At 41.6% G+C, this 21,606-nt stretch overlaps 1 protein-coding gene across 1 annotated transcript in view; it reads left to right on the top strand.

Annotated features, from left to right (window-relative positions):
- AP4E1 (adaptor related protein complex 4 subunit epsilon 1) overlaps window positions 1-21,606 on the top strand; it is a 68,590-nt gene that overhangs the window by 34,649 nt on the left and 12,335 nt on the right. The window contains exons 9-16 of the mRNA XM_084775280.1: window positions 2,144-2,266; window positions 2,370-2,479; window positions 6,455-6,582; window positions 7,214-7,350; window positions 7,437-7,555; window positions 8,642-8,944; window positions 11,477-11,591; window positions 16,385-16,508. Of these exons, the coding sequence (XP_084631406.1) occupies window positions 2,144-2,266; window positions 2,370-2,479; window positions 6,455-6,582; window positions 7,214-7,350; window positions 7,437-7,555; window positions 8,642-8,944; window positions 11,477-11,591; window positions 16,385-16,508 (1,159 nt within the window). The remainder of the gene's footprint in view (window positions 1-2,143; window positions 2,267-2,369; window positions 2,480-6,454; window positions 6,583-7,213; window positions 7,351-7,436; window positions 7,556-8,641; window positions 8,945-11,476; window positions 11,592-16,384; window positions 16,509-21,606) is intronic.

Here is a 21,606-nt window from a genome sequence, read left to right as displayed (position 1 = left end):
TTTTCTTTTTTGTTTTCTTTTGTTTTTGGAGACAGGGTTTCTCAAATAGCATTAGCTGTCCTGGAATTTGTTCTGTAGCCCAGGCAGGCCTCGAACTCATAGCGATCCGCCTGCCTCTGCCTCCCTGAGTGCTGGGATTAAAGGCGAACACTACCGCAGCCTGGCATCAGCTCCCTTTTTGAATAGTAATTCCGATTCCGATTTATTTTTCTCGGTTGTGAGAGATGTTATATAAAATCTTCTCCAGCAGAATATCTGTGCATTAATTGGTGTGTGGCATCTAGAGTGAAATTTTCCTGGTTGGCTGTTGAACATCCTACAAGCCAGTCTGAGCTACAGGGATGAAGTGATTCTGCTGGCACTCCTGCCGAGTCTGGGCCTGACTATGTCTCATTTTTCTTTTTGTTTCCTTCATTTATTTTTGTTTTATGATGGAGTCTTACTGTGTCTTCCTGGTTGGCCTGGAGCTCACTATGTATTCATGTTGGCCTTGAGCTTTCAGCTTTCCTTCTGTCTCTGCCTCCTGGATGCTGGGATCGCAGGATGCTGGGATCACAGTTTGGCCTTATGTCTCCTTTCAGATGCTATGATTGCATAGGTCTTATAAGACTTAGTAATGTCTTAATAATTCTCCTTTCTTTGTGTGTGTGTGTGTGTGTGTGTGTGTGTGTGTGTGTGTGTGTGCACGCACGCACCTGTATGTGTTCTTTCTTGTGTACAAATGTGGAGGGCAGAGGTTGATTTCTCATGTCACTGTCACTCTTAACCCTTTTTTTTTTTTATCCTGCTGTGTCTGTGTGAGGGTGTTGGATCTCCTGGAACTGGGAGTTACAGACAGGTGTGAGCTGCCATATGGGTGCTGGAGATTGAGCCTGGGTCCTCAGGAAAGGCAGCCAGTGCTCTTAACTGCTGAGCCCTCTCTTCAGACCCTTATTTTTTTTTTAATGTAAGACTTACTTTATTTTTAATTATGTGTGCTTGTGTGTACATGTGGGTTTGTGCGTGTGAGTATAGGTCCCCTCAGAGGCCAAAAGAGAGCATCAAATTCCTCTGGAGTTAGGACCCATCCAGTGTGGGTGCTGGGAGCTGGACTCTGGTCCTCTCTCTGTAAGACCAGCATTCTTAACCCCTGAGGCGTCTTCCCCGCCCCTTTATCTTCAGTTTTGAGACCAGGTCTCTACACTGAGCCCGGAATGCACATCTTGGACAGAGTGGCTGCCCAGTGAGCCTCCTCTTGTCTCCACCCTCTCTCCTCGGTGCTGCAGTACAGGTCTGCGCTGCCATGCTCAGCCTCTCAGTGAGCCTCTTCACATGGCAAACCACATCCGCTCATGGTCTTTACAGGAACTTGAAAGAATCTGTATCCTCTTTAATCATTGTACTTATTCTTTTGACTTTATCACAAAATTAAATTTGAACATTTTCAAGATATCCCACAGCCTGTTTGTTCATTTGTTCTATGTATGTATGTATGTATGTATGTATGTATGTATGTATGTATGTATCTATGTATCCATGTATCCATGTATCTATCTATCTATCTATGTATCTATCTATCTATCTATGTATCTGTATCTATCTATGTATCTATCTATGTATCTGTATCTATCTATGTATCTATCTATCTATCTATCTATCTCTTTTAAAGAAGCAGCCTACAGACTCTTAGGTAGTGACCTTTGGAATAATGGCTGTGCATACTAGAGTGACTATTGTGTAAGTGGTAGAAGCTACATGAAAGGATATCTTTTTGCAGTCCTCAAGGACTGTTGAGGAGATCTGTTTGTGCAGAAATAATGATGTATATTTCATGTGTGTGTCCGATTGTGGGCTTCTTAAGGGTTTTTATCTATTTCAGTCACTGTTGTGTCCATAGTGCTAATACCATTTCCGGCATACATGAGTGTTCAGTACATACTTGTTGTGTGAATGAATGCATAATTCTGTTTTTTCTGGTGACAGGTTTCTCTTTAAGTTGTACTGTGTTAACCCAAATAACTGTATAAGCATGAAAAGAAAATATTTTATAAATAAAAATTTAGACTAAAACATATCTCCCAGTTAGTTTTATTGCTAAGTTGTAACCAAACTTGTTCTTCTATTGTACTTAAATAATTCTGTCATTTGTGTTGTCTTTCCTTAGCTATTCTGTTTGAATGTGTACACACAATCTATTCTATTTATCCTAAATCAGAATTACTTGAGAAGGCTGTCAAGTGCATTGGAAGATTTGTTCTGTCACCTAAAATAAACCTCAAATATTTAGGTAAGGTAATTGGTTCTTACGATGGGAATTGGAGAGAGAGCTTTTGAAATTTGTTGGGTACGTATGTCAGGTCGTTGAACTATAATGTGATCTTTATTTCTAGGACTGAAGGCTCTTACCTATGTTATCCAGCAGGATCCTTCTCTGGCTCTTCAACACCAGATAACCATAATTGAATGCCTAGACCACCCTGATCCCATTATTAAAAGAGAGGTAAATTAGGGCTGAAGAGAGAATGGCTCAGCAGTTAAGGGTGCTCACTGCTCTCCTAGAGGATCTGAGTTCAGTTCCCAGCACCCACCAGCTGCGGGGGGGATCCAATGCCCTGTCCTCTGCTGGCCTCCAGGCACCTGCACACGTGTGGCACACATTCACACAGACACAGATAAAGACCCACATAAGTAAAAGTTAAATCTCCTTTTTAAAAAAGATAGGTAAAATATTTTCAATAATGTGTGTAAAGTGGTAAGTTTAAAAAACTTTTTTTATATTCTTGAGAGATTCAGATGATGGCCAGTGGATGTGTATGTATGCAAGTATATTTTACCTCTTGTATCGTTTTAATTCTTCCTACTTTTAACATCTCATTTCTGTGCTTAGACAGTCCGGTGTATATAATGCATGTTAGTCATTCCACCGCTGTGCCCCTCTCTTACCCCCTGTGCTTCCCATCTTGTCTTTGTGCGTGGGTCTAGTTAGGCAGGGTTGCTTACATGAGCGTGGATGGCCATCTTGTCTTTGTGCGTGGATCTGGTTAGGCAGGGTTGCTTACATGAGCATAGTGACCATCTTGTCTTTGTGCGTGGGTCTGGTTAGGCAGGGTTGCTTACATGAGCGTGGGTGACCATCTTGTCTTTGTGCGTGGGTCTGGTTAGGCAGGGTTGCTTACATGTGTGTGGGTGGCCATCTTGTCTTTGTGCGTGGGTCTGGTTAGGCAGGGTTGCTTACATGAGCATAGTGACCATCTTGTCTTTGTGCGTGGGTCTGGTTAGGCAGGGTTGCTTACATGAGCGTGGGTGACCATCTTGTCTTTGTGCGTGGATCTGGTTAGGCAGGGTTGCTTACATGTGTGTGGGTGGCCATCTTGTCTTTGTGCGTGGGTCTGGTTAGGCAGGGTTGCTTACATGAGCGTGGGTGGCCATCTTGTCTTTATGCGTGGGTCTGGTGAGGCAGAGTTGCTTACATGAGCATGGGTGGCCATCTTGTCTTTGTACATGGGTCTGGTTAGGCAGGGTTGCTTACATGCGTGTAGTGGCCATCTTGTCTTTGTGTGTGGGTCTGGTTAGGCAGGGTTGCTTACATGAGCATAGTAACCATCTTGTCTTTGTGCGTGGGTCTGGTTAGGCAGGGTTGCTTACATGTGTGTGGGTGGCCATCTTGTCTTTGTGCATGGGTCTGGTTAGGCAGGGTTGCTTACATCAGCGTGGGTGGCCATCATGTCTTTGTGTGTGGGTCTAGTTAGGCAGGGTTGCTTACATGTGTGTGGGTGGCCATCTTGTCTTTGTGCATGGGTCTGGTTAGGCAGGGTTGCTTACATGAGCGTAGTGACCATCTTGTCTTTGTGCATGGGTCTAGTTAGGCAGGATTGCTTTCATGAGCATGGGTGGCCATTTTGTCTTTGAGTGTGGGTCTGGTTAGGCAGGGTTGCTCACACGAGCATGGGTGGCTATTGACTGAAGAAAGCTGATGCCCCTTTCTAGCCACTGTAAACTGTCAAGTAATGCCTCACAGAAGGTTGTGACTACTAACCTGGGATTTTGTCTTATTAGGCAGGTCTTGCTGTGTAGCACAAGTTAGTCTCAAGCTTGTGATGCCCCTGTCTCAGTCACCAAATGCTAGGATTATAGGTGTGTCACCATAGCCAGCCCACAGGGACTTATGAACTGGAAAGCTTAGGTCCAGTTATGTATATGAAATCATTGATTTATTTATGTTTTAGTAATATAAGTATTAAAGTAAGTACTACAGAATGGGAACTGAATTCTAGTCCTGGGTCCTTGTATTAGTATAAAATAAAACATACTCAAGTTATATATAATACATAATTTATGATGGCTAGTAAATAAACTCACTCTTAAATAAGAAAACTGATAGGATTCTGTAGAACTATGAGATAATTTGAACTTCTTGTAAGAGAAATTATGTTCATGTGCCTAATGTTCTAACCTCCTTTGTTAAATTGATTCACTTGGGTACCTACATGAAGAGTTCTGTTCATTTTCTTCATTTAAATGAGTATATGGGCCTATTTAAGAAAAGTGAGAAGTTTATTTCATATTTAAAACATAATGATTTAAAAATTTTTCAAGACAGGGTTTCTTTGTATAATATCCCTGGCTGTCCTGGAACTTGCTTTATAGACCAGGCTGGTCTCAAACTCAGAGGCCTGTTTCTGCCTCCTGAGTGCTGGGATTAAAGGCATGTACCACCATGCCCAGCTATTATAATGAGGGTTTTAAAAGGAGAATGGAGAGCTGGAGAGATGGCTCAGTGGTTACAAGCGTTTGCTGCCCTGACAGAGGACCCAGGTTTGGTTCCCAGTACCCACATGGCAGTTCAAATTTCTAACTCTAGTTTCAGGGCATTCAATGCCCATTTCTGGTTCTGGCACCAGGCACACATATGGCACACAGACATATATGCAGGCAAAACACATACATATAAAACAAAAATCAATAAATCCTACTTCCTACCAGGCATAGTGGTGCAAGCCTTTAATCCCAGCACTGGGGAGGCAGAGGCAGGTGAATCTCTGAGTTTGAGGCTAGCCTGGTCTACAAAGCAAGTCTAGGACAGCCAGGGCTGTTACACAGAGAAACCTTGTCTGAAAAAACAGACAAACAAACAAATAAATAAACCCTACTTCTTAAAAGGTGAATATTAAATACCTTACTAACTTCAGAGCAGTGTGATTAAAAATTAAGCTTGACTGAACACCGTATTATGCATAGCAATTGTTTTTTAAAAGATTATGGGGACTGGAGAGATGGCTCAGTGGTTAAGAGCACTCTCTGCCCTTACAAAGATCCTAACTTCAATTCCTGGCAACCACATGGTGACTCACAACCGTCTACAATTTTATCTGATGCCCTCTTCTGGCATGCATGTGTACATGCAAATAGAGCACTCATGTATATAAGATAAATAAACATTCTTTTAAAAGATAATGATTTTTGAATTTTAAAAGGTATTTTTAAGATAGTTTTTTTGCACATGTATATATTTACATATAGATATTTACATATAGACATATAGACATCATAATTTAAAACAGCTTAAAATTAAAAAGACTCCAAGGGCAATAAAAAATAGTTATGCAGCTCATTTGTTTTATCAGACACACAGCATGCATTTTTGTGTTAGAAACTGTGTTAGTTAAACACGGTTCAACACAGAGTTTCCCTTACATTGCATGTCTATGTTCTTTTTTTCATTTTTCTTCTTCTTCTTCCTTTTGTTTTTTTTTTTTTGTTTTTGTTTTTGTTTTTCCAGACAGGGTCTCTATATATAGTCTTGATTGTACTGGAATTCACTTCTGTAGACCAGGCTGGCCTCGAACTCACAGCGATCTGCCTGCCTCTGCCTCTGCCTCTGCCTCCCGAGTGCTAGGATTAAAAGCATGTGCCACCATGCCTGGCATGTCTATGTCTTTTTCTTTTTTAGTTTAGGTTTCTTTTTAATAAAACAAACTTGTGCCACAGTTCTAATATGTGTCCCACACATCAGTCTTTCCATAGGGGAACAGTCTCCTCCCCACGCCCTCTTTGGTCACAGTGTAGCTCCTGAGAGCATCTCCACTGTATTCATCTCTCTCAGCTGCAGAAAAAAGATGTCTCTCACCAGCCTCATGGTGCTGTCCCTCCCCAGTTTTCCTCGTTCCCCTTCATATCACTTATATCTTGTAAGCCCCCTCCTCCCTCCCCAACTTAGTTGAAATTTACACTGTTTCCTTTTTTTACTTTTTGGCATTGAAGAATAGGACCTAGACCCACATATTCTAGGCCATTAAGTGCTAGTCTACCACTGACCTTTAACCCCAGCAAAATTGGCGTTTCCTTGTCACCTGTTAGCTGATTGTCCTGAGAATCTATACAAAAGCAGAACAGTTAACTAATTATAAACACATTTCTTAATTTATTGGTGTTAGCATGCATTGTTTTATAATACTTTTTTTTTCCCTCTTAATAGACTCTGGAACTTCTTTACAGAATTACAAATGCACAGAATGTGACAGTTATTGTACAGAAAATGCTTGAATATTTACATCAGAGCAAAGAAGAGTATATCATTATCAATTTAGTTGGCAAAATAGCTGAGTTGGCTGAGAAATATCCTTTGCTTCAACTATGACTCATACAGTGCCTTTATTCCCTGACTTGAAGATGGTAGTGCAGATGTGGCCACTTGTGAATTGAGTTCAGGGACCCAGCAATTAAGTGATTCTTAATTCTTGGTTCTTAAGTCTCAGAACTTGTCTAGACATCTTGGGGGTTGGCTTTTTTTTTTTCTTTTTTCTTTTTTTTAAGCTGTCTCTTGGGACTTGGGACTTGGTTAAATGTGCTCCGCATAGGCACTGCTGTAGCTCTGACCCAGCAGAATGATAGCTTTAGACCTGATAAGTTCTAACCTCAGAGAAAAGGTAAACCATTTGCTCCAGTGGGCACACCACAGCTTTAGCCCCTCTGAAATACATGGGAATTTTCCGTGATTTTGTCTATCACAAGATAGCTGGCTCACTTCTTCAAATTATTCATGTTTGTTTTTTGAATACCTGCTATGAGTGTGCCTGTTGCCTGATAAAGTAATGTAAACTTAGTTTATTCACTGAGTGGGCACCATTGTGTCTAGGACCAGGCTGTGGAGCACTGTTGGTAGGTAGAGGTACGCTGGCACTCTGGCATGAGTTGTGTTGCAGAGAGGATGATTTCAATAAGTGACACGAGGAAGTGACTTGTCCTTAACACTGGACACATATGCTCCTGACAATGTGTGGTTTATTCATACAATGAACGCTGTGTTCTCAGTGGGAGGAGATGTAATGCACCCTGATATTCTCAGTAACTTCCTGAGACTGCTAGCAGAAGGTTGGTAAAGGATTTAAACTATGTTTTTCTATTACAGACATTGGCAATTGACTGGAAACTAAACTGGTGTTTCAATTTGTTTGTAGGTTTTGATGATGAAACAGAAGATCAACAATTAAGAGTCTATGCAGTTCAGTCTTACCTTACTTTACTAGATATGGAAAATACTTTGTATCCACAGAGATTTCTTCAAGTTATGAGTTGGGTGAGCAAAGTGCACTACCTACCAATTATTAGAACCTAACATATTCTCCTCCAGAGAGCACTCAGCTCTTCTCACGTTCAGTTCTCTTCCCCAATGCTTACTTTTTTTTTTTGTTTTTTTCTTTTTTCTTTTTTTCTTTTTTTCTTTTTTTTTTGAGACAGGCTGTCTAGGACAGCTAAGGCTACACAGAAAAACCCTGTCTCGGGGGGGGGGGGGGGGAGATTGTTAGGCCAGTCAAATGGTATGTGCCTTGAGTAAGTTAGATGTGAAAAAGGCTATGTAGCGTGGTCAGTGCTCTTGACGTCAGCCCTCTAGACTGTTTTGTCAGTGTCAGCTGATGCTTGTTCAGCTGTGTACTCTGGATGCTCTCTACAGTCTTACAAATATACTTTCTAATGATAGAAAGTAGAAATCTGTGTTTTATGAGAGACCTTGAGAAATACTAGAGCTGGGTGATGGTGGTGCATGCCTTTAATCTCAGGCAGAGACAAGTGGGTCTCTGAGTTAAAGGCCAGCCTGGTCTACAGAGCAAATTCCTGGACAACCTGGGCTACAAAGAGAAACTCTGTCTTCAGACAAAAAAAAAAAAAAATCTACATTTTATAGAATCTTACTCTTACTATCATGTGAGACCTGCCTGTTTAAATTCTTATTGGAAAATAACCCAGCCTCTAACAAAGTGCAGAAGAACACTAACCTATGAAGATGTTTTACTTTATATATTGTTACTGATGAGTTTCAGTTCTTTTCTATTATACAGTTCTTGGTCTAATTTATAGTGTTCCTTTAATAATGTTCTTCATAAAAATGTATGCAATATCATCCGGTGCAGTGATGCTTGCCTGTAATCCCAGCACCTGGGTGGAGAGGTAGGCTGATCTCTGTGAGTTCAAGGCCAGCCTGGTCTACAGAGTGAGTCTGGGACAGCCAGGGCTGTAACACAGAGAAACTCTGCCTCGAATACTCAAAACAAAACAAAAAACTGAAAATGTGTGTAATACAGATAGAGGTTCATCCTAGCAGTAGGTGTGAATATGGGGCACTGCTGACTGGTATTTACGTGGACACCGTTGTTGTTTACTCTAGGTGTTAGGAGAGTACTCCCACCTCCTAGATAAAGAAAGTCCAGAGGAGGTGATAAGCAGGCTCTACAAGCTACTTATGAGTGACTCCATTTCTTCAGAAACAAAAGCCTGGCTGATTGCTGCAGTGACCAAGCTGACACCTCAAGCTCATTCTTCTCATATAGTTGAGAAATTAATCCAGGAATTCACTGTATCCTTGAATACTTGTCTGAGACAGCATGCATTTGAATTGAAACATCTTCGTGAAAATGGAGAGCTTATGAAGAACTTGCTTCAAGGTGCTCAGGGTTGTGAAGACATAGTGGTAAGAGTCCTGTGTTCCATTTTGCCAAAATCATGTTGCCTAAACCGAGTGCTTCTTGTATGTGTGATATATAAGGGATATATCAAAATATAGTTACTGTAGCACATATGATGAGCTTTGTAGTTTTTCTTATGTTGGTAGGGAGAGAATTGGAGAGGCTCCATTTAACACTGGTTCTAAATGGGAGCAGTTTCTCTCCTGAGAAGGGCAGCGCAGATGTTTTAGCTTATGGTAGTCTTGAGATTTGGGAAAAGCTGGGGAAAGCTATGTGGGCTGGGGATGGGGTCTGTGCCTGGAACAGGCTCTAGTCTACCCTTGTGTGGGCCTATCTTGGAAGTTAGGGTCGTGATCACACATTTCCACCAAGTCAGTGACTGCCAGGCTTTGTCTCTTGAATTTGAACAATGAAATTCACAAACCATAGAAGGGTAAGATTCAGGAAGAGGTTTTATTAGGGATCATAGGTTTAAGAGAAAAAAAAACAAAAAAACAAAAAACAAGTAAAGCTGTATAGCAAGATCAGGTCCTAAAAAATGGGTTGCCATCAAGGGGTCACTGTCTAGGGCCTTGCTCATTTGAAGCATGGGATTCAGTTTATAGTCACATTCACACATAGCCTTCATGCAGTTGTAAAAGAAGAAAACTAAACAGAAAGCAAATCAGGAATCCTCTGTGTGTCAGTATGGCTTCTCTGACCTGTTGAGGAGACACATTCTCACAGCAAACACCCTGATCCTCTGACACTTACAGTCTTTTTGCCCTCTCTCCCCCAGTGTTCCTTGAGCCTTAGGTGTGGGAATGCTTTGTAGATGTATCCATTAGGGCTCAACAATTTTGCATTTTGATTGGCTGTGGTTTTCTGTAGTGGTCTCCATCTTTGCAAGGAGAAGTTTCCTTGATGAGGAGTGAGGACTACACTAATCTGTGGGTGTAAGGACAGATTTATAGAATGTAGTTAGGGATTGTGTGCTGGTTTAGTAAAGTGATGGTTGTAGATTCTCCTACAGGATCCATGAGTTCACTATCCTGGATAATTGGCTAGGTTTCCAGTCCCAGACATGACTTCTTGATTGTAGAGCTGGCCGTAAATCCAACTAGAGAGCTGTTGGTCACCTCCAAAGTATGCATGCCACCACCACACCCTTAATGTTATCATGCTTTGCTAGTTGTTTCTTGTGGCTCATAGGTGTCATTACTGAATAGAACTATTGGTTACTCCATCCTTTGGAAGCCTGCGTGGCACTGTCTGACATAGTGAAAGCTAGTCCTCAGGGAATCGACTTCTAGGGCTGTCCTGGTTAGGTTACCCGTTGCCCTGATGAAACACCATGAACAAAAAGCAAGCTTGGGAAGAAAGGGTTTAACTAGCTTGTTTTTTCAGATCACTGTTTATTGTTAAAGGAAGTAAGGACAGGAACACAAACAGGACTTGAACCTGGAGGCACAAGCTAATGCAGAGGCCACGGAGGGGAGCTGCTTACTGGCTTTTCCCCCATGGCTTGCTCAGCCTGCTTTCTTATAGAGCCCAGGACCACAGCCCAGGGATGGCTCCACCCACAGTGGGCTGGGCCCTCCCATCAGTGACTATTTAAGAATATGCCTCCCATGCTTGCCTACAGCCCCATCTTACAGTAGCATTTTCTTAACTAAGGTTCCCTCCTCTCAGATGACATTAGCTTATGCCAAGATGACATAAAACTATCCAACACAAAGTCAGATAGATACAACTTGGGTCCTCTGGATCCTGTGTCCAAAACACATGATGTCTTCAGTAACAGGTACTTAACATCGACCTCTGGAGCAAGGACCAGTAGCAATAGCCTGTGTGTTTTGGGAGTCTCTGGGACAGCCCTGACCAACAACTCAAAAGAAGGCTCATGTTTGATATTAAACTTTCTGTCAGATAGTCTATGACTCTTAGGGAAACAGGGTCAGTCCAGGTGGGAAATTTTCATTTAAACTGTCTGTGTCTCTGTCTATATCTATGTCTGTCTATGTCTGTGTCTACATAGACTTCTAGTTCTCTGTCTGATACAGGCAGAACAGGCTGTGGCAGAACACAGGATGTTTGGGTCAGGCTGTGCCTAGAAGCTGAATATGGCTTAGATGAGCTGAGGTCAGGCAGCACAGGATGCTGGGTCGGTGTGCAGGATGTGGGTCCTAGTCCAAGCCTGGAATTTGGGGGTAGATCTGGGAACTGGGGTGGGTGTGAGGAAGGAAGGATAAAGTAGACTCACTGGCTAGACACTGGAAAAGGATATGCAAGAGACAAGTGGGTGAAGAGTTTGAATATGGCCTGGGGGGCACCTGATGTTGTGAACAAGTAGGGCAGGTATGGAATTTACACTAGATCTTGGGGGCTATAGAGGATACAGGCAGGCCAGCTTACCTGACTAGGCCCTGGAGAGGGTCTCTCTTTAAAAAGTTTAAGAGAAGCATATGCCAAGGTTTTATGACTGTATAATCTAGTCTTCCAAGTACATGGTTTTTGTTTTTTTTTTAAGTCCTGGTTTTTGCTTAATTTTAATGCAGGCAGATGCTTCTTTATCTTTCCTGGATGGTTTTGTGGCTGAAGGACTCAGTCAAGGAGCAGCCCCTTATAAGCCCCATCACCAGCGCCAAGAGGAACAGCTCTCTCAGGAAAAAGGTATATGTCCATCCCTTTAGCATACAGTGGATTATAGGACCTTTGTTTTGTTTTGGTTTTGGTTTTTGTTGTTACTGAAACAAGCTGTACTGACTGTACAGTGCAGGCTGGTCGAGAACTTGTCTCTGCCTCCAGAGTGTTGGATTAAGGGCATGTGCCACCATACCTGATGAGGGGACACTGAATAGCGTGAGCATATCTAGAAAGGTGCCAGAAACAGGCTGGAGAGATGGCTCAGAGGTTAAGAGCACTGACTGTCTTCCAGAGGTCCTGAGTTCAATTCCCAGCAACCACATGGTGGCTCATAATCATCTATAATGGGATCTGGTGCCCTCTTCTGGCTTGCAGATGTACATGCAGGCAGAGTACTGTATACAAAATTAATTAATTAATTAATTAGTTAATTTTTAAAAAAAAGAAAGAAGGGGCTGGAGTGCGCCTTCATGGGGCCGCACGGCTGAGGGCCAGCAGCCAGCCAGGAAGTCACTCACTTTTATTCAATAAACTGATGGTAGGAAAAAAAATTAAAAAATAAAAAGAAAGAAAGAAAGGTGCCAGAAGCAGCCCTAGTCACTGTGGGCTAGTGACTCAATTTTACTATGTATTAGACTGTTTCTCTAACTAAGCATCCACTTAATTATGTCACGAGGAACTCAAAAAAGCAAGAACTTTATACTTTCAGAAGCATAGTCTGTAAGGGAGTCTTTTACCAGGACCTTGGTACAGAGGAGATCACTGAGTCATTTACATGCCGCCTGGAACATTCTCCTGTGAAATAGGGAGAGCAGTGTGTACTGTTGGTTGTGATTTCAAGTATCAACATAACTGAAGAAAGATCAGTTTTTATTTGTTCTTTCATCGTTCAAATGGTTTTGTCGAATGTACATTTTCTATGCTGTGTGCCAGGCCATTATGTTCCGAATTCAACGAGATAAAAAGTTGCTAAGCATATTGTCTTTTACAGAAGTATTTGCTCTTTTAAAGGTTTTGATTAAAATTTTAAATTAAATTTATTTAAAGTAATTTTCAATTAAAGCAGTACACAAAGTATTAGGTTTTATTATTGCATTTTAAAACAAATTTGTGTTTGTTGATTCTCCTATCATCACCACCTCCCCACTCTAGGCCCCATCCCCCACCCCACCCTCCTCCACACACGCAGTCTTTTTCTCCATTTTACCTCCAGTAGTTTCCTTCCTGGTTCTGTGTCTTCTGCTGTGGCCTCTTGGCACTTTTCCCTCTCATGGTCCCCTGTCTAGTTGTATAGCCTGGACTCACAGGTCCACATGTTTGCGTTTATAACACTAGAGACTATGTACGAGAGAACATGCAATAGTTGTCTCTCTGGGTCCGGGTCACTTTATGTACTTTACAAATCTATCCATTTTCCTGAAAATGTCCTAATTTCATTTGGTTTTTTAGGGGGTATTGTTTTTTTGGTTTTTGTTTGTTGTTTTCTTTGTTTGTTGAGAAAGAGTTTCTCTGTGTAGCCTCGGCTATGCTGGAGTCACTTTGTAGACCAGGCTGGCCTCAAACTCATAGTGATCCACCGCCTCTGCCTCCCAAGTGCTGGGATTAAAGGTGTACACCACCACACCCAGCTCTTTTGTTTTATGCTGAGTAAAATTCCATTATGTATATGCACTACATTTTTATTAACACTTGGTCTGTTGATGGACATCTAGGCTGATTCTGTTTCCTTGGTACTGTGACTAGGACAGCAATAAATGTGGATGTACAAGTGTCTCTATAGTAGACTATAAAGTCCTCTGAGCATATGCCCAGGAGCTCATCTGGTAGTTGTCCTTTTTACTTTTTGGGAAACGTTCACGTTGGTGCACATAGCAGCGTACTAGCTAATAGTCCCACCTGTAGGCGTCAGGGCTCTTCTCTCAGCACAGTCTCACTGTCCTTTGTCCTTGTTTGTTTTCCGACTAGAATGAAATGGAGTCTCAAAGTATTTCTAATTTACATTTCCCTGATGGCTAGGACTTTCTGATGGAACACTTTTTTGGTACATAAACTTTCTATGTAGCCCTGTGAATTCCCTCTACAGACCAGGTTGGCCTCAAACTCAGAGCTTAGCTTACCTCTCTGCTTCCCGTGTGCTGGGATTAAAGGTGTGGGTCACCATGGCCAGCCAGGATTTAGACACTTTAAACAAATGTTTCCTGGCCGTTTGTGTTTTCTCCTTCTGAGAACTATCTAGGGCTCGTTTGATCAGCCCATTTCTTGGTTGGCAGGGTTCTTTGTTTGGCTAGTGTGTTTTGCTGCTGCTGTTTATTTTTTTCAGCTCTGTATATTCTAGATATCGACTCCCTGTCTGAAGTATGGCTTCCATAGGTTTTCTTCCATTTTGTAGGATGTCTATTCACTAAATTGAGAGTTTTGATTGCTATGAAGAAACTTAACTTTATGTAATGCCTTATAAATTCTTGGGCTATTTCCTGTGCCAACTGGGTCTTGTTCAGAAAATTCTTATCTTTAAGTGTATTCTCTATAGGAATCTACAGGTGGTATCCAGTTTTGCCAGCACCATTTGTTGACAAGGCTGTTCAGTTTTGTTTTGTTTTTTTTTTTCTTTTTGGTATATGTTTTTAACACCTTTGTCAGGAATTACATGACCATATTTGTCTCTGGAGTTTCTATTCTGTTCCACTGATCTGCATGGACTTTTGTTTAGTACCATGCTGTCATTGTCACTATGGCTCCGTAGGAAAATTTGAGGTCAGTGGATTGCTTTGTATATTCATGGTCTTTTGTGTTTCTATATGACTTTTTGGATAGTTTCTTCTAGTTTTGTGAAGAATGTCATTGAAATTTTGATGGTAGTTGAGTTGAATCTCTCACAGGTTTTTGTTTTTTGAGTTTTTGTTTTGGCACTATAGCCATCTTAATTTTTTGTTTTGTTTTGTTTGTTTGAGACAGGGTTTCTCTGCGTAGCCTTGGCTGTCCTGAAGCTCACTCTGTCAACCAGGCTGGCCTCACACTCAGAGATCCTCCTACCTCTTCTTCTTAAATTTTTTTATGATTTTATTTATTTATTTACTTATTTATGGATGTGTGCGCACACACGAGTACATACACATACACACAAAGGTATATGTCTAGTCCCTTCAGAAGCCAAAAGAGAGCATTGGATTCCCTGAATTGAAGTTACAGATAGCTGTGAGCCACCATGCTGGAAATTAAACCCAGATTTTCTGCAAGAGCAATAAATGGTTTTAGTTTCTGTTTTGTTTTTTTAAATATTTTATTTAATTTTAATTAATGTATATTAGTGTGAGGGTGTCAGATCTTGGAGTTACAGACAGTTGTGAGCAGCCATGTGGGTGCTGGGAATTGAACCAGGTCCTTTGGAAGAACCATCTCTCCAGACCCTTGTTTTGTTTCTTTGAGGCACAGATTCTCAATGTAGCCCTAGCTGTCCCAGAACTCTCTTTGTAGACCCAGTTGGCTTCAAACTCACTGAGATCTGCTTATGTCTGCCTTCCTGCCTTCAGAGTGCTAGGATTTAAGGTGCCACCACCTCCCAGCTGCAACAAGTGCTCTTAACCCCCGAGCCATCTCTCCAACCCCCATCTTACACATCTGTTTGGATGGTGAATCTTCCAGTTTTAACCCTTCCATCCTTTTCTCACTCTGTCTGTTACTTGTTTTGGTTTACTGGTAGTCACAGCTTTGCATACTCTGTGACACTTGATGCGTTCATTGCTCATGTCTAAAATGATAGAGTTGATGGTTATAATTAGATTTAGTTAATTGTTTCAAAAAATGAGGGCATACACAAAACATACGGCTATCCTTCTCTCCCATCTAGACAGGCAAGAAGTTGTTTAGTGTTTGCTTTGTAATCCTGAGAACTCCAGATTCTGTCTCTCTTGACGGTCTGACATCTTTGCTATTTCACTTTATGATTCAACATGGCTGCTTGCACTTCAGCAACCAACTTGCATGATAACCAACAGGAGAAAGGAAATGGGAAAAGAGAATTTTCTTTGCAGGGACTTCTCTCAGATGTTGCACTCAAAATGTGTGTATAATTTAATTGACCAGAGCACATAAGTCATGTGACAACAGAATCTGGAAATGTGTCCTCTGGCTGTTCGTGTACCTACCTAAGGCTGGAGGATTCTGCTACTTAAAGAAAGGAGGGTGGATGTTTGTCATCTGCTCTGCCACAATAATAATAGGAATCCCATGGCTCTGAGGGGATTGATTTAGGTAATATACATATTCAAGACAGTTAGCATGTGACTTAGTAAACACTGTTTGTATACGAAAGGAGGATTCCCTTTGAAGGCCATCCATTCATCTGAGGTAAGCAGAACATTGTTATCACTTCACTTTAGCTCATTACCTTCCTTTATTTTCTTATTATAGCAGCAAATTCTCAGTATGCCTGGCTTATTTTTATTTGCCATTTCTAACTGAATTCCTCTTTTGGCTTTTTAGGGGACATAAAAGGCTAAAACCAAAGGACAGTTTGTCTCTGATTACCCTAGTATATACAGACTTAAGTCAGTGGTGGTTGCTGCTTCACTCTTTTTTTATTTACAGTTTTTTTATGTAAATAATTTATTCAGATTACATGTCAATTGTTATCCCCTCACTTGTATGGCTGCTTCACTCTTACTGTGCATGTCTGGTTGGTTATACATAAAGCTTCTATTCTAGAAAGTTCTCACTGGATCCCAGCCTTTTAATGATTTCAACAGTGAATGGACTCTTAGAAGTTTTACTCTTGTGCTTTGTTTTAAATATGAACTTCTGTTACTGTTTTAACATTATAGTTCTCAATTTTGAACCATATGGACTGTCATTTTCGTCATCTGGCTTCACTGGACGACAGTCTCCTGCTGGCATTTCTCTGGGCTCAGACATATCTGGAAATAGTGCTGAAACGGGGCTGAAAGAGTAAGTCTCCTTGTAAAGTTGGGAATTTGGCAAGCTCCACTCCCTCCAGCACCCTGCCTGCTTTCTGCCTCTGCTTATGTCCTCAGGGTGATTCCTTGCTCATCATAAGGTGACTTCCAAGAAGTCTTCATTTTCAAATAATGCAGAAAAGAGCCGTATCTGTGACTATGTGTTTAATATCACTGAAAGGTTCCTAAGAGCTATTTTCTATGTGAGATTTTGTTTCACTTGCTTCTAGTGATTGGTTTCAAGATTCTGATACTATAGAATATGTCCTTAAACTTTGCGAGCTTTCTGCCTTCCAAAGCAACGTAAGCAGCTCACAGCTGCTGGTAACTCCAGCTCCAGGACATCCCATGGCTCCTTCTGGCCTCCGTAGGTGCCCACATGCATGTGTTCATACACATACATAGACACACATACATATTAACTTTTAAAAATATGCAGATTTGCACATAGTGCATGCTTTTTGCCACATATAATAAAATTTTAAGAAGCATATTGGAACTTTTAACCAGATAAGTATTAAGCGTATTTATCGTTCCTTATTATTTATATCATTCTTTTGCAAATATTTCTTCTAATCATCTAATAGAAGAGTGACAGATACAGAGATCAGCATGAAATAAGATAACTGACTGAAGCCTTGCTGTGGTGGCGCGCGCCTATAATCCCAGCACTCAAGAGGCAGAGGCAGGTGGATCTCTGAGTTTGAGACCAGCCTGGTCTACAGAGAGAGTTCCAGAAAAGCCAGAGCTCTTACACAGAGAAACCCTGTCTTAAAAAAAAGAAACAAAAGAAAAAAAAGACTGGCATTGTCTGAGGAAGCTCTATTCTTTGCTCAGAATACTTTCAGAGGCTCTGGGGAGAGAACTTAGCACTGGTTATGCAGGCACGAGAACCCGAGTTTAAATCCCAGCGCCTACGTGCATGCCTGTAACCCCAGTAGTGGGTGGTGAAGACGGATTCTGGGGCCTTGCTGATTACTCAGCCTACTAAAGTGACAGCTTCCAATTCAGTCTTGTCATAAGGGAATAAAGTTAAGAGACAGGAAGACATTTGACCTTGTCCTCTGGCCTCTGCATGCATGTAAATGAGAGCATACCTGCACACTGGCGGTCATGCCCCCCCCCCCAAATGTTTTCAGGGATTCTTTGGCCACTTTGAAAATTGCTGACACAGTTGTATATTTATTTGGGGCCAGTTATTATTCTGTTAAATATACTTTAATTTTTAGTGGTAGTGGTGGTACATGCTTTTAATCCCAGCAGAGGCAGGCAGATTTCTGTGAGTTCAAAGCCAGCCTGATCTTATAGAATGAGTTCCAGGACAGACAGAGCAAAACTCTGCCTCAAAAATCCAACCACAACGAAAACCCACCAGTGCCACATCATGCATAAGAATTTGTTGAGCCAGATTTACAACTGTTCTCCTCCATAGCACCAGCTGTCAGGTTGTAGGAACAAAGGGGAAGGCCCTGTGTAGACCTGGCAGTCCTAGAACTCACTGTGTAGACAAGACTGGCCTTGAACTCAGAGCTTCATCTGCCTTTGCCTCCTGAATACTGGGATTAAAAGTATGTGCCACCACTGCCCAACTTTAAAAATATATATATACATATATATATATATAATTTATATTAAAATATATAAAATATATAATATATATTAAAAATTCAAATGTTTTAAGTACAAATGTAATGAGAACTTAAGGATGACAACTATAAGGGACATTTGAATTTTGAATTCTTGTATTAAGTCAGTCACTTTATTTTCATACTTATAATTTATTACTCTTTCAATGAAGTAGTTATAAAATATTCCCCAGGAATAATATAGATATGATGAATAAAGAATGATATGATAGGGACTGGAGAGGTGGCTCAGAGGCCAAGAGCACTGACTGCTCTTCCAGAGGACCTGGGTTCAAATCCCAGCACCCACATGGCAGCTCACAACTCTCTGTACCTCTAGTTCCAGGGGATATGACACCCTCACAGACATATATGCAGGCAAACACCAATGTACATTTAAAAAAAAGAGTGATATGATGTATAAAATGGCAGGAGTTCTAATTCTACTTTTTATCCATTTCCCTTTCTGGCCTAACATTCTTAATTTCTTTCCTAGACATCTAATTTGAGCATCCCAGGTGTGGTTTGTGGGTTGTGATGGGAGAGGTGATGATTTTGTAGTGTCTCACACAGAACAAAGCATCAAGTAGAGACAGAGACCCTTCAGGCCCACGGAGAAAGACTATAAAGTGAACAGCATTCAGGGGGATGCGAGGGCTGACCTTATAAATTCTTTACTGTTTTATATCCATTACTTGTGCTTTTTTATTTAGAAACAGAACATGAAGAATGTATTGAAGTTTTCAGAGAAGATCACAGTTCACACATTTTTTCATATTCAGAATGTGTGTGGTAACTGGCAAGGTGAATGCTGAAAATAAGATAATAACAAATTAGAGAGACTAGTGAAAGTGAAGCAGTTTTAAATACACCATTCTGCAGAAAGGGCACCAGCGTAGGGAAAAGGCAGAGATGGCTGGTGCACTAATTTGGAACAGGACAGTGGTTTTTAAAGTCTTGATAGAGGACCTGGAGAGCTGGCTCAGCTGCTCTTCCAGAGGTCCTGATCAGTTCCCAGCACCCATATGGCAGCACATAACAAGCTGTGGGATCCAGTGCCCTCTTCTGATGTACAGTTGTACATGCAAACAAAACATCAATATATATTGTTGTTTTAATTGAAAATCTCACTGGGCATGGTGGCGTGCGCCTTTAATCCCAGCATTTGGGAGGCAGAGGCAGGTGGATCCCTGTGAGTTCGAGGCCAGCCTGGTCTAGAAAGAGTGCAGAACAGCTAGGGATACACAGAGAAACTCTCTCAAAAACCAAAAAAAAAAAGAAAGAAAGAAAGAAAAGAAAATCCCAGATCATTCTGTTTTACCAATACTCAGGAGCCAGATGCTGTGGTGAAAACCTGCTAGCTCAGAGAGGCAGAGAAAGCACCAACTGAACTTCCTACTCAGCTCATGTCCCAATAGAGAAGGCCCCAAAGGCTCACTAGCTCAGCTGACAGCCCAGGAGGAAAAGGCCAAAACTCCCAAGGGCACAGGCTTGCTAGCTCAAAGCCCCAAAAGCCAAAGACCAAGGAGCTGAGGAGCTAGAGAGCTATGAGCCGAAGAGCTAACGCACCAAAGACCAAAAACTCCTTCTACTTCTACCCACTGTCTTAACTGCCCCTCAACTCAAAGTCCTTCCTACTCTTTAGTCCCCATCAGCTGGTTTCTTGCTCCGCCTCTTGCCTAGGATTAACCTTATTAAATCCTGTGTACAGATAGCTCTTGGATTAAAGGTGTGTGTAAGGCTGGCTGAACCATATCTTAATCACCTGTTTACAACAAATGGAAAAAGTTCTTGGCTTAAAGGTGTGTTAGAAAAAATAAAAAATAAAATAAAATAATAAAGATGTGTTAGGGCTTAGCTGAGAATAAAGTCAAGCCCAATTTAGAATTCACTTGGAAGCCCATTATTAAGCATTACTCTACCTCAGGTGGAAATTCTAGAACTGAGGTAAAGTACAACCTTAATCTTTTGACAGTTTCTTGCCTAGAATTAACATTTGTGTCTTCATGGTCTGATTTACAATACTACAAAGGCACAGTATAGAAAACTGTGGCTTAATTCCAAATCCAGGCAAAGGTGGCTTAAATAGACAGCTTTGATTGACTTTCCCCATGTGTGTGAAATGGGCATGTGCTGTTCTTATGTGCATTGCCACTTTTAGGCTTTTGGCTGAGACATAAACTCTATGTTGATAATAGGTGTGTGTAAGTAAATGCAATAATTGAGAATAAGCTGTAGGTTCTTGTGGCCCCTTCTCCCACTCCTACAGTGACAGAGTGTGCGGAATTCTTAGGAATGCCTTTTGCAGCCATACCTGTGGAAAGAAGTGGGGAGAAACAGTTTGGACAGAGGAGGAGATGAAGTCATGTCCGTGACAGCATCTGCGCTGTTAGAATGACCTTAAGAGTTACTCTAAGCTGGGCTAAAATGGGTGGCCAGAACTTTTACACTGTGCGTGTGCACATCTGGTATACATGAGTGTGGGTGCACGCCTGTGGTGCACATGTGGACAGGTGAATTGTGAAGGCTTGAGCCTAACTTTTGGCATCTTTCTTGATCGCCTTAGTCTTTATTTCCTTAGGCAGAGCCTCTTGCTGAGCCTGAAGTTCACTTGGCCAGTTTCCATAGCATTCTTTATCCAGGGTTCCTGTCTCTGCCTTCCCTCGTGCTGATATCACAGCACCTACTTCGTTTTTTGTGTGGGTGCTGGGAGTCTGAAATCCAGACCTTATGTTTACATGACAAACACTATGCACTGAGCCACCTCCCAGCCCAGGCTTTATCTGCTCAGCATCATTGAATGGGCTGCACTGGGAAGAGCTCGATCTTTGGTGGGTTCTGAGATAAGCTCTGCCTGGCTGAGGCTCCCAGCAGCTGAGTCTGTGTGGGGCAGCACAGTACCTGTTTGCCTTTAGAGAATAAAACAACCCAAACTAAAATTGAATTCTGAATTTGAGTACTTTTTTGTAGGTGAAAGAAATGTTTTGGTTAAAGTAGACATGTAGTAGTATAACCACTTTGGTTGCTCACACATCCCCTGGAGTCGCTGCTTCTGAGCACCCTAGAGATACCCAGGCTCTTCCCAGGCTCTCATGACCACTCATAGAGCTGCCTGTGGCAAGCACAGCCAGGTGTCTTCTCAGCGGCTATTAGATAGCTGGAGATTGTCTTTACAGCTGCTCAGAAAAACCATTTGATACCTGCAGTGACTGTATTTAAATGTCAATTCGCTACAACCTATGAAGAGTTTCAATTAAGGAATTCTTTAGCTCAGTCGGCCTGTGGGCTTGTATCTGTGGGGATTTTCTTGCTTGCTGGTTAATATAGGAGGGCCCACCCTCCTATATTGGACAGGAGAAAGTTGGATGAGAGCAGAAGGGAGCAGTCGGTAGAGGGCATTTGTCTCTCTCTGGACTGTGGATATGGTTGACCAGCTGCAATTATGGACTGTAACTTGGAATTGTA

Source organism: Acomys minous (assembly GCF_964271855.1).
Source record: "Acomys minous genome assembly, chromosome: 3".
NCBI lineage: Eukaryota > Metazoa > Chordata > Mammalia > Rodentia > Muridae > Acomys > Acomys minous.
This window is presented reverse-complemented; position numbering and strand designations above follow the sequence as displayed.